The sequence below is a fragment of the Microtus ochrogaster genome, chromosome 1 (genome assembly GCF_000317375.1).
Source record: "Microtus ochrogaster isolate Prairie Vole_2 chromosome 1, MicOch1.0, whole genome shotgun sequence".
In the NCBI taxonomy this organism is placed as follows: domain Eukaryota; kingdom Metazoa; phylum Chordata; class Mammalia; order Rodentia; family Cricetidae; genus Microtus; species Microtus ochrogaster.
Genome location: NC_022009.1, coordinates 16882789 through 16895445, shown reverse-complemented (window position 1 = coordinate 16895445; position 12657 = coordinate 16882789). Strand labels below are relative to the sequence as shown.

At 43.3% G+C, this 12657-nt stretch overlaps 2 protein-coding genes across 9 annotated transcripts in view; one reads left to right on the top strand and one right to left on the bottom strand.

Moving 5' to 3' along the window:
- Pigh (phosphatidylinositol glycan anchor biosynthesis class H) overlaps positions 1–12144 on the top strand; it is a 15447-nt gene extending 3303 nt beyond the window's left edge. Inside the window, exons 2-4 of one of the 6 annotated variants that reach the window (XM_026779750.1) lie at positions 3301–3510; positions 5991–6071; positions 11742–12144. In XM_026779750.1, coding sequence (XP_026635551.1) covers positions 3301–3510; positions 5991–6071; positions 11742–12047 — 597 coding nt within the window. In that variant the 3' untranslated portion in view covers positions 12048–12144. Of the gene's footprint in view, positions 1–3300; positions 3511–5987; positions 6072–6408; positions 6962–7221; positions 7914–11741 lie in introns of those variants that run through there. The other 5 variants (XM_026779742.1, XM_026779754.1, XM_026779761.1 and 2 more) reach the window with 5 other exon arrangements.
- Plekhh1 (pleckstrin homology, MyTH4 and FERM domain containing H1) overlaps positions 8086–12657 on the bottom strand; it is a 46326-nt gene continuing 41754 nt past the window's right edge. For 2 of the 3 annotated variants that reach the window (XM_005343257.3, XM_013346473.2), the window contains exons 27-29: positions 11197–11283; positions 10777–10923; positions 8086–10329 (exon numbers count right to left, since the gene is read on the bottom strand). In XM_005343257.3, coding sequence (XP_005343314.1) covers positions 10174–10329; positions 10777–10923; positions 11197–11283 — 390 coding nt within the window. In that variant the 3' untranslated portion in view covers positions 8086–10173. The other variant, XM_026779736.1, reaches the window with a different exon arrangement.

The window sequence follows — 12657 nt, the reverse complement described above, 5'->3', positions numbered from 1 at the left end:
TCCTCCTCTTTCCTCCTCCTCCTTCTCCTCCTTCTTCTTCCTCCTCTTCCTCCTTCCTCCTCTCCTCCTCCCCCTCCTCCTCCTCCTCCTCTTCTTCTTCTTCATTTTTTTTTCAAGACAGGATTTCTCTGTGTATCTCTGACTGTACTGGAATTCCCTCTTTAGACTAGGCTGGCCTCCAACTCACAGAGTTCTGCCTGCCTCTGCCTCCCTGAGTGCTGGGATTAAAAGCGTGCGTCACCACTGCCCGACTAGACTCTCTTATGTATCAACCTTGCATCTGAATTTAATCTGGCCTTTCTTCCATAATGTTTATTCAATCTGTACTGTTTACAAGACATTTCTCTACACCTGGAAGTTAGTTACTTGAAACTTGATGTTTCTGGGTCACCAGAGGCCCAGCTCTAACTCTCATTTATCAGCCAAATGCAATTATCTGAACAGAAGTCAGCAAACCTTTTCTTTTAAAAGCCAATATTTTAGTCTTTGTAGGTCTCTGACCCATATTATTTTTGTCTTTTTATATTATTTAAATTTTATTTTATGCATATTGGTATTTTGCTTGTATGTTTGTCTGTACCACATGTGCCTGGTGGCCAAGGAGGTCAGAAGATGGTGTCAGGTCCCCTGGAACTGAAATTACAGACAGCTGTGAGCTACCATGTGGTTGCTAGAAATTGAACCCAGGTCCTCTGGAAGAGCAGCCAGTGCTCTTAACCGATGAGCTGTCTCTCCAGCCTGTTTTTGTTGTTTGTTATTTGTTTTTTAGAGAAAGGGTCTCACGGTGTAGCCTTTTCTGGCCTGGAGCTCACTCTTTGACCAGGTTGGCTTTGAACTCAGAGATCCACCTGCCTCAGCCTCCCAAATGCTAGGGCTAAAGGAGTACACCACCATGCCTGATTGGGTTTTGTTTTGTTTTGAGACAAGGTCTCACTGTGTAGCTTTGGCTGGGCTGGAACTCAGATCCATTTGCCTCTGCCTCCCCAGAACTGGTGCATCACAACGCTTGTCCAGTTAGAAGAACTGCAGGAGGTAGATGCAACATTTGTATTTGATATGTCGGGACTGGAGAGATGACTCTTCCAGAGGACCTGGGTTCAATTCCTAGTATTCACATAGCAACTCTCGATTGTCTGTGACTCCACTTTCAGGGAACCTGATATCCTTACACAGATAGACATACATGCAGGCAAAACACACAAACCCATAAATAAAAATAGATTTGATAGGCTCATTGTTTATTTTATTTATTTTTATTTTTTATTTTTTTGGGGGGCTTTTCGAGACAGGGTTTCTCTGTGGTTTTGGAGCCTGTCCTGGAACTAGCTCTTGTAGACCAGGCTGGTCTCAAACGCACAGAGATCCGCCTGCCTCTGCCTCCCAAGTGCTGGGATTAAAGGTGTGTGCCACCACCACCCAGCTTAGGCTCATTGTTTAAAAACAAACAAACAAAAAGCCAACAGCAAAACAAAATGTGGAACCCTTAAGAGATGGGGCCTGGTGGGGATATGTATTTAGTCATTGGGGTTTGCCCTCAAAGGATGACCTCTCTCAAGCTAATTCAGCACAATTCCTGGATGACAGGGCCTTCAAGTCCATTAAAGATAGATGCTGAGATCATAGAATACTTAGAAGAATCTGATTAGAGTCAGGTTAAAGGGGGACTGGTCAGTGCAAAGAGTGAGACATTTTTTGGCTTTGTGAATGTGGTTCAGCATTACTGAGTTTTATTGATTCTAGGTGTGCTGGTTAGTTTTTATGTCAACAACACAAACTGGAGTCATTTTGGGAGAGGAAACTTCAATTGAGAAAATGTCCCCACCAGATTGGCCCATGGGAAGCCTGTGGCACATTTTCTTCAGTGGGTAATGCCAATCTTGGCTGGGTGGGTTTTATAAGGCAGAGTGAGCAAGCCATGGAGAGCAAGCCAGTAAGCAGCACCCCTTTACGGCCTCTGCATCAGCTCCTACCTCTAGGTTCCTGCCCAGTTTTAGTTCCTGTCCTGACTTCCCCCAGTGATGGTGGTGGACTGTGATGTGGAACTGTAGGCTAAAAGAAACCCTTTTCTCCCCAGGTAGCTTTTGGCATGGTGTGTTATCACAGCAGTAGAAATCCTAAGACACTAACTAGTTCAGTGATTACCTTTTCTTTGTAGAGTCGGGAGCAAGAGTGTGAGACACCAAATGAAAGAAACAACAAAACAAAACGTCCCACATTGCAGCTTCAGAAGTGGTAAAGGTTATAAATGTGTCTTAGACAGAAGGACATACATAGCTCTTGTGTGCATGTGGGGGTGGGTGCAGTGGGCAGTGGTATAGATCTAATAGGGCCTGTTCATGCCAGACAAATGCTGTACCACTAAGATACACCCCCAACCTGCCTACCATTTTCTGACCCCTTAACACATCATTTGGTCATAGCTGTAAGTAACCCAGAACAAAAGGAGATGAAAATGATGAGGCCATTATTAACACGGTAAGAAGTAAGGTCCGAAGATCTCAGAGTTAAGTGAGAGTCTTATTTGACCCTGGCTCCTCTCATTCAAACTCCCTCCAGTGTACTCTTAGTCCTCAGCCCAAATGTCTTTGTGGGAGAGTGTACCCACCAGAAACCACTGACTTCTAATAAATCTCTGCACCAACTAAGTCTTGCATTATAGGCTATTCCTGGATGCTTTAATCTTAATGCCCCTGGCACTGTTCCCTCCCCCACCCCGCTTTCCTTTCTCCATTCTTTCTACCCATATTTTTTAAAAATATAATAATATAATAAATTGGCCTCTTCTGTAGACCTCTGACTACAACTTCTCATTGGCTGGGGTTGTGATAAGTGTCTACTTCTAAACCAATCAAAATGTATTCCAAATTCTATTAGGAAAAATATAAGTGACTATCATTCAGGGAGTCATATCAGCTGCTGTACAGAGCACCTCACAGTTGTGTCTGTAATTCTGTGCTATATATTTTTCAGGGGGAATAGGAGAGGGGAAGCACTGGGTCCTTAAGTTGTTATTTTAGGAAGAAAATTTCTGAGATAGATGTGATGATGGCGGATGTTTTGCTGGGACATCCCAGACCTATTCATTAGTAGTCTGGACCTTTTCACTCTGCGTGCTGTCCAAACACTTCAGGAGCTCCAGAGAAAGTGATCCCCCTCCATGCTTGTTCCCTCGTCTCTTCACCTCAGCGTAGTGATCAGAGCAAAGGCCTTGTCCTCATGGTCGGTTTAACTCGCTGTGTGTTACAGATCCACATAGGGGCATTTGATAATCTTCCTGCCTGTGTCTGGCTCTCTCTTCAGAATAGCATGATCCTCTCTGCTGCCATCTTCATCACCATCATAGGCCTGCTTGGTTACCTCCATTTTGTGAAGATTGATCAGGAGACTCTGTTAATCATCGATTCACTTGGCATCCAGATGACTTCATCCTATGCTTCTGGCAAAGAAAGTACCACCTTCATAGAGATGGACAAGGTCAAGGATGTTATCATTAATGAGGCTATTTACATGGTAAGTAAGTGTTTACGGGGTATCTCTGAACTCTGCATGGAGGCAGTCTGCTCATAAAGCATTCATTGTCACAAAATTAAACTTAAGGATCCTCCGTTCCAATACAAGTAGTTATTTTTTGGCTGGCATGCTTGTGAACCATGAAAGAGAAACTTACATTAAAATAAATTTCCTCAGTGATGGGGTGTGTTCTAAGAAATGCATCGTTTACCAGTCTGCTGGTTGTACAGAAATTCTTGTATAATGGTACAGTTTTCTCACTCAGACATCTCATTGATGAATCAAAAGATGTAATAACAAGATGCTTGTGGTTGCTGCCAAGTGTAGTCCTGTACTGCCTTACAGTAAACTGTTTTTTTTTCCTGAGTCAGGGTCTGATTGTATAGCTTATGCTGGCCTTGAACTTCCCATCCTCCTGCCTCTATCTCTTTGTGCTTGTTCATAATTTTACAAATTTTTATTTTTACTTATGCGTGTGTGTCTGTGTATGTATCCTATTGAGGTCAGAAGAGGAGGTCAGATCCCCTGGAGGTGGTGTCACAGGCGGTTGTGAGCCACCCAACATGGACACTAGGAACTGAACTCCATCCTGTAGAAAGGCAGCAAGCAGGGGCTGGAGAGATGGCTCAGAGGTTAAGAGCATTGCCTGCTCTTCCAAAGGTCCTGAGTTCAATTCCCAGCAACCACATGGTGGCTCACAACCATCTGTAATGAGATCTGGTGCCCTCTTTTGGCCTTCAAGCATACACACAGAAAGAATATTGTATACATAATAAATAAATAAATATTTAAAAAAAAAAAGAAAGAAGCCGGGCGGTGGTGGCGCACGCCTTTAATCCCAGCACTCAGGACAGAGGCAGGCAGATCTCTGTGAGTTCGAGACCAGCCTGGTCTACAAGAGCTAGTTCCAGGACAGGCTCCAAAACACAGAGAAACCCTGTCTTGAAAAACCAAAAAAAAAAAAAAAAAAAAGAAAGGCAGCAAACACTCTTAACTGCTGAGCCATTTCTTTAGTAGCCCCCTGCCCCCTACTCTTGTTGTTTGTTTGTTTTTGAGCCAGGGTCTCATTGTGTAGCCCTGGCTGTCCTAGAACTTAACTATGTAAACCAGATTGTCCTCAAACTCACAGAGATCTACAGATTCTGCCTCCTGAGTGCTGGGATTAGAGACGTATGTCACCATGCTTGGCTAACAAACTTTTGCTTTTTTTTTTTTTTTTTTTTTTTTGGTTTTTCGAGACAGGGTTTCTCTGTGGTTTTGGAGCCTGTCCTGGAACTAGCTCTTGTAGACCAGGCTGGTCTCGAACTCACAGAGATCCGCCTGCCTCTGCCTCCCAAGTGCTGGGATTAAAGGCGTGCGCCACCACCGCCCGGCTGCTTTTTTTTTATAAGTAGGAGTACGCTCTATTAAAAAGCATAGCAAATGCATAAACCATGGTTTCTGCAGAGGTTGCAGTCTGTCGTGGATAAAGAAAGAGTCAGCGTTTTGTCTTATATCTCGTAGCTCAGATGCAAGAGCATTTGATTGCTTCCTTTCTCGGAATGAGGTCTCACTATGTTGCTCGGGTTGGCTTCTAATATCTAACCTAGTTCCAAGGAGCCACTTGCCTTGGCCTCCTGATTAGTAGGACTTCTGGTTCATACTAACATACTTGCCCCCCCCCCTTTATTTTTGAAGGGAGTTAATTCTTTAAAAATCAGAATGTAGGCAAAGGGACACATGAAGTCATGAAGGAAGATGTAAAGCTAATTCTTATTCTGGCTTCAATTCTATGTCATTTTCCCCCTGTTTTGGAGTGGGTAAGTGGCATAAAAGTATAATTGATAAAGTATAAACCCTAAGCAAAGCTCTGTGGCTTCAGAGTGGACATTCTGATTGTACAGAATTTGAGACTTGGCAAGTGTTTGAATGGTTACCTTAATCTAGTTTTGATGTTTCTATTTGTCAGTACATTACAATTCAGTAATGATTATTTTTTTATTTGCTATGCATGGTTGCACATGCATTTCATCCTAGTATCTGGGAGGCAGAGGCAGGTGGATCTCTGTGAGTGAGGCTAGCCTGGTGTACATAGCAAGTTCCAGGCTAGCCAGTGATACATAGTAAGACCCTATCTCAGCAAAAACAAAGCAAAAAGATTTTTTTATATATATCAAATAAAGATAAAGGATGAAAGCTGGGCGGTGGTGGCACACACCTTTAATCCCAGCACTGGGAAGCAGAGGCAAGCAGATCTCTATGAGTTCAAGGCCAGCCTGGTCTACAAGAGTGAGTTCCAGGACAGGCTACAAAAGTACAGAAAAACCTTGTCTTGAAAAATAAACAAGGATAAAAATAAACTTTTCTTCTATGTCAAAAGTTGTCAAATATTTCACTACTTAGAGGTAATTCGTGGAAAGGATTTTATTCTTTCCCTTGAAGGAAAACTAAACAAGATGAGTTTCACCGAGGCCTCTGTCTGGTGTCTTTTCTTACAGCAGAAGGTGATTTACTACCTCTGCATTTTATTGAAGGACCCAGGGAAGCCACATGAGATATCCCAAGTAGTTCCTGTCTTCCAGGTGAGCAGTGTTCTTCCTTTCTCCTGTGAAAGCCCACCTTTTCTCTGTCTGCTTACCCTTGCCTCTTTTGTTCAGTCGACATGAATTTCTGGTATCAGAGTAAAAGGATTTATTTTAGATCTCAGCAGCCTCTCTCTGATGAAGATACACTTTAAAAAATAATAATAATTCACAAAAATCTTAGAAGACAATTACCAATCATATAACCATTTCTGCTTACAAATCACTTTCTTCCAGTCTGTCAATCTACCATTGTATAAGTTTACATTAATACAGTGAGGCTGAGATATTCTCTCTCTCTTTCTCTGTTTGTCTGTCTATATCTTTTCTACCACAGCCAGTATCTACCTAACCTACCTACCTACCTACCTACCTACCTACCTACCTACCTACCTACATCTTTTCTACCACAGCCAGTATAAGTAATTATGTTCTATTATATTGAAATATTTGTTTATTTAACTATTTTATTGCTAGGCTTTAAATAGTGTCTAGATTATATTTTCTTTTGATCTTACAATAAAAACCATTGGTGGCACAAACCTGTAATCCTCTTGTTTTAAACTGTAAAGTTTTCTCTTCTGAGTAGAACTTAGAAATCAGTTATATATTTGTAATAATTTTGTGTTATTTTTGAATAGTAAACATTTACTTTCTACATGTAATTTTCTGTGGCTTCTCTTAAATTTTAGTTGTGTTACATTTTATACACACAATCTTTTCAGAATGTACATTTTAAACTGCTCATCTTGTCTCTGAGGTGCATTTCACAACTTGTAACACTTTTGAGATGGTCTGTCTCACTATCATATGCTTTTGTCAGGCTAAAAACTGTATTTTGATGCCTGTAATCCTAGCATTTGGGAGGCAGAGGCAGTAAGATCTCTTGAGTTTGAGGCCACCCTGGTCTATATAGTTGAGTTCCAGGACAGCCAGAATACACAGGGTAGAGACCCTGTCTCAAAACAAACAAACAAGCTTTTTATCTTCCATAAAGGCCAGATTTGGAGAGCTCCCAGAAAAGTGCCCACAGTCTTGACCTGTGTCTCTTAGCTCACAGTTGTGCTATGACGTATGTGAGAGATTGAGGTTGCAAATGGATTCTTCTTCTATTCTCCTTGACTCTGCGTTTCTCCCCTTTGGAATTCAGAGTGCCAAGCCTCGGTTGGACTGCTTGATTGAAGTATACAGGAGCTGCCAGGAGATTCTGGCACACCAGAAAGCCACATCAGCAAGCCCATGAATCTCAGCATTCAAAGACCAGTGTTGTCTTTATGGGAGAGGATTCCTAGACCATAGTGGCTGGTTTATTTTCTGTACTGTAAAAATCACTAGGTGGACACAGTCCTGGGAATCAAAATGGATGAATGATCTCAGAGCTATAGAGGAGGCGGTTGGAACTTGACTCAGTGTTTTGATATATTATAAAGTTCCCCTTATAGATTTTATCTACATTACTAGTCAAGGGGAAACCTTAAGGATTTTGACATATCAAAAGTAGGCCAGGCATAGTGGCAGATGCTTTAATCCCAGAACTTGAGGCATAAACAGGTGGTCTCAAGTTTGAGGCCATGCAGGGCTACATAGTGAGGACCTCCTCCCACCCAAAAAAGTAATTCACATGAAGAACACTCTGTGAAGTTCTGAGCATGTTTATATTTGTGTTAAAAATCTGTGGAGTATTGAGACTGGTGCCAGATTCTACAAGAAAAATAGAATTTCCATCTCCATGGACTCTTATCTAAAAGTTAGGGAAAGAATAAGGCTTTTTTTTAATGTATGAATTAGCAAGAATAAAATGCCTTACAAAGGGCTAGCCTCTGTCCATCTAGCACCTATGATCTCTGCAGGATGACTCTTAATCCACAGCTTAGCTAGGGGTGTTATGGATGTCAGTAATCACAGGACCCAAGACGTATCAACAGGAGGATTGGAAGTTTGAGGCCAGCCTGGGCTACATGGTGAGGCACTGTCTCAACTTGAAAATAAATAAATATCACAAACACACAGGAATTGCTGGTTCACTGACAGCTTTTTATTGACAGGCGTACACAGCACTGCAGCCATGGTGTCGAGCACATTAGTACCTTTCTGTTACTCGTTACTTGTTCTATTGCTTCAAAAGCTGCTGGGACCAAGAGGGTTTAGATGAAAAGTCAGAGAGTTCATGTTGGTTCCCAGACATGGGACTGTCACGTTAAAGAATTAAGAAGCCAGTTTACAGAAGCTTTTGTTTCTAAGGCAGTTTCTGGGATTCCTAGAGATCAGGAAGGAGAAAGGGAGCTGGGCTAGGCAGTGCAGGCCTTTAATCCCAGCACTTGGAAGGCAGGTGGCTTTCTGAGTTTTTGGCCAGTCTGGTCTCCATATTGAGTTCAGGACAGCCAGGACTTCCTAGTGAGGCCCTGTCTAGGAAGGGAAGAGGAAGGGGAAGGGGAAGGGGGAAGGGAAGGGGAAAGGAAAGGAAAGAAAGGAGAGGAAAAAATTTAAAGAGAAAAGGAGGCAGCAAATTTGACCTCCAAGTCTATTACAAATAGTTCCATTCTTTGTAACTCTATTACAAAACAAAAACAACCCTAGAGTAGACCACATCCTTTTGGGCTTTAAGGCCCCCTTGGAATGTGGCCCACTAGAACTGCATTTTCTGCCTTTGACACTAGCCTGGAAGGAGTTATCAAGACCCAAGAGTGATGAGACGTGAGGTAGACCTGTGTCCACTAGAACCCAGGACCCAATCCTGGGGCAGGAGTTGACATTGGGACAGAAATGGCTCCTGCCTGTCAAGCTTGTTTAGGCCTTTGTAAAGTCATGTTTGTCAGTCCAGAGGATGAGAAATTAAAGATTACAGCAGCTGAGCTATTCTGACAAACTAATTTGTAGTGTGCAATAAACACATTGTTGGGTTAAAAGCTTATTTCCTGGGTGTTGCTCCTATCCCCTTGACCATGTTACTGAAAGATGATAGAACTACCTTAGAGCTATACAATAAACTTAGATTTTTTTTCATATGTTAGAAAATCAAAGTATGAACTTCCAGTTTTTACTATTTTTTCGGGGGAAGGTGGAGATAAAGGTCTTCTTCATCAAAATCAGAAAGTCTGGGTTGAAAGGGAGTATAATGTTCTCAGGAAGGCAAAAGTTGAAAAGAAACTTTGCACTTCCATATATTACTAGGGCAAATATATATAGCTCCTGTACTTCCAATTAATTCTCAGAAGATAGCTACCAGAAGTGTTGGTGAGCAATCCAGGCCTTCTGGGAATGGGGGCGGGGTCTTTAGTGTTTCTGATGTGTTGTCTCCTGGCCTCATACAGCAGCAACAAGCAAAACTCACATGCTTGGTCTTTCAGGGGGTGGAGAGACGACTACCTCGTCCTTCAGTAGTGAGCACAGACTTCACTAAGCCCTGGTGGGCCTTAAAATGACACAGGGGAGGGTGCAGACTGGATCTGTCCCTGCCTGTGCTAGTCTAGTGTGAGAGAAAAAAGTTTGCATCTTAATAGGAATAGCGCGCTGTCCTGAGAAGATTAGAGCTGCAGCCCCAGTAGGAGCATAGCAAATTCCTCCTCACCAGTAGGGGGAGGCTTGTCATTTTTCTCCAGTTCTGTCAGTCTTTCCATCTGGGAAAGTTGTCCAGTTTTAGAGATTTGTAGACATTTGCCAGAACTTAGGTGAATTAGGAATTTTAGTCCTATTTTGTTCAGGGATGTTCAGAAAACTTCAAGTATAAGCCCCCACATAAGGACCACGTACAATATAAAAAGATGAGCTTCCCTGAGTATCAGTGCAGAAGCCCCAAATACAGTACCACTGCCCTTGTAACGATGGGCCATCCCTGTCTCAGTCTAGAATCAGGTAGCATCCAGAGTCAGTATTCTTGTAAAAGAAATAGTAAGTGGTTTTGATGTTGGGTCTGGATGTTAAAATGCCGGGCCTTGAAAGATAAGGCACTTACAGAGCACAAAGGCTTCAGAGACCCTGAAGGACACATTTCACAGAACGGGTTCGGAAGGGGCCGTTAGGCCCATCACAGTAGTAGCATGCTCCAGGACACACTCTAATCCCAGAGGCACCAGTGGTGGCAGGGGTGGGGGAGGAGGAACGTTCACAGCAAAGCTGACCCCTTAGTGCAGGAGACAGAAGCAAAGAGCTGTCCATCCAGGTCTCGGGGCTGGCGGGTTGCAGGCAGCTTGGTGGATAGGTTCACAGTTGCAGAACAGTGGTTCATGTAGCTGGCGATCATGAAGGTAGCTTCTGTGATCTGAGGTCAGAGAAGTGAAGAAATTGAACTAGCCTTGTCTTGAATGCTGAGTTTCTCACGGGCTCTAACATTGGGTACACACATAGCCTTCCTGGGCTTTCGCTGCTTTCTCTCTTAAACTGCTCGTTCAGGAGAAAAGCCCGAAAGAGATTAGTGTGAGGGTTAGAGGTCAGTGTACACCAAATGTACCTTTGCTGGCCTGAGAGTCTCTGAGGTGCATAGTCCCCTCCTGAAGAAAGGAGGGACAACGGCTGAATCAGTAGTCCTACCAAGTACCAGCTCAGTAGTGAGATGGACATGCTACCCCACCTGAACCCTTTGGGATGCTGACCACACACCAAGGCCAACAATTGTATTTGGGGCAGAACCTTCCCAAAGTTTTCTCTAAGCACCAAGCTTACTATATTACACCAGGCCAGAGTAAATTGTTGTAGCTGTCAGACCCACCTTGGGAGCAGGCATTTGGAAGATGAACTTGTCAATATGGCTTTTTCCAGAGCTCTGGTCTGGAATGGATCTAATCACAAGCATGAAGTCATCCCTGCAGCCACCAAACGTTGTCACTGAAGAGTAGGGATAATTGATGTTCACTTGCTGTGGAAAGGAGCCAGTTGAGTTCAGGGGAAATTCCATACCTATTTCTTCTAGACATAGGGAGCCTTTACCAGGAAGGGAGAACCCCAAAGGTGGTGATAATTTGGAGAGTTAAATCCTGATATCTGTAAGTTGTATCTAGACTATAGGACAGCATTTCTGGGACAGAGGTTAGAAAGAGGAGGACCATGGCCAGTTCAGGCCTCTAAGTCCAGAGCAGGGAAGATAAGACAGTTGTTTAAGAAGGGTAGAACCAGCCTTTCCCTCGCATACCATAGTGTGGTGGTCCAGGATGCTGACACCATCCTCATTCACAGCAATCCACACCAGAGTGCTCTCCTTAGAAGACAGCTGGGCAGGCTGCAGAAACAGAAAAAGCCCATCAGACCCACAGTTAGAGATTCTGAATTTAAGTACTTTCTGAGAAAGACGGTATGTCCAGAGGGATGGGCAGTCACATCATCGTGGAAAGCAGAGAATAGCATTTATACAGCACAGGAATGCTGTGGCAAGAGGCATTTGGCCCTGGGGCTCTGCCATCCAACACCTGAAAGGTGGAGGGCGTCACACCTGCCAGCACGCCGGGTGGAGAGCTCCGAGTAGTAGAATACAGGCCGACCTAGGGGCTGGTGTATAGCTCGGTTGGTAGACAGTTTCTCCTGCTCCCCAATCTCTCACAAGCAAAATACATCTCGCTTTAGCCAATTTCCTTGGGACTATAAAAGAAATAGGAATACAAGAGGGCAGTGGGATGGGCTTTAGGTCCTTTCAGTGAGTTTGTGACTATTTGGTAGCCATTTCCTGGGTGTTTCTTTCAGGGCTACAGTGAAGTGCTCCAGGCATCTCTCTACCTAAAACCCTGGGGGGAAAGAGAAGACAGATATCCTTTCTTTGAAACTTTTTCCAACCTTCCAGGCCAGTGGCATTCTATTTATAATACCACTGTACTTTTACTGCACGGCCCTTGTGAACATTTGTGCACATATACAGACACACACAAAGGCTGGAGGTATAGCTTAGGGGGCAGGAGTATTCTTAGCATTGTGCAAGGTCCTGGTTTGGTCCCCAGCATATCCCCAAAATTAAACAGGAGATTAACGTTGCTTAGAAAGATTGAAAAGTGAGTATGAAGAACAATGTACAACTCCCTGAGGGTTCTGTTCCCACTAGCTGGAAAGCCTCCTAAAGGCCAGGGACTGGTCTGTTCATTTCTTTAAAACATTTTTTTAAAATTTATATTTAATATGTATGGTTGTTTTGCCTACATGTATGTCTGTGTACCACATGTGTGCCTGTATCCAAGGAGGCCAGAAAAGGATGTCGGATCCCTGAGACTGGAATTACAGACAGTTGTGAGCCACCATATGGAGGCTGGGAATCAAACCCAGGACCTATGGAAAAGCAGCCAGTGCTTTTTTAACTGCTGAGCCATCTCCCCAGCCCTTGTTCATTTTTGTAACTTTAAATAGCTAGAACTAGAAATAGTATATATTCAACAGTCTATCTGTATATGCTATGTAGATGAGTGGATGTCCATTTTCTGATCTGTAGCTGCAGTGATCAGAACCTAGATCCAGTCTCAATGTCTGATTATAATGTCTGGTCACAGGGTAATGCCTGTGATTATCTGCAAAGTTCATGCATACCAGACACCTACTGAGGAAAATGTCCAACTGAAATTACTGTTTGCCTCCTGGCCTTCGTGTAGAGGTGAGAGTTACTTGTCTGAGTAAT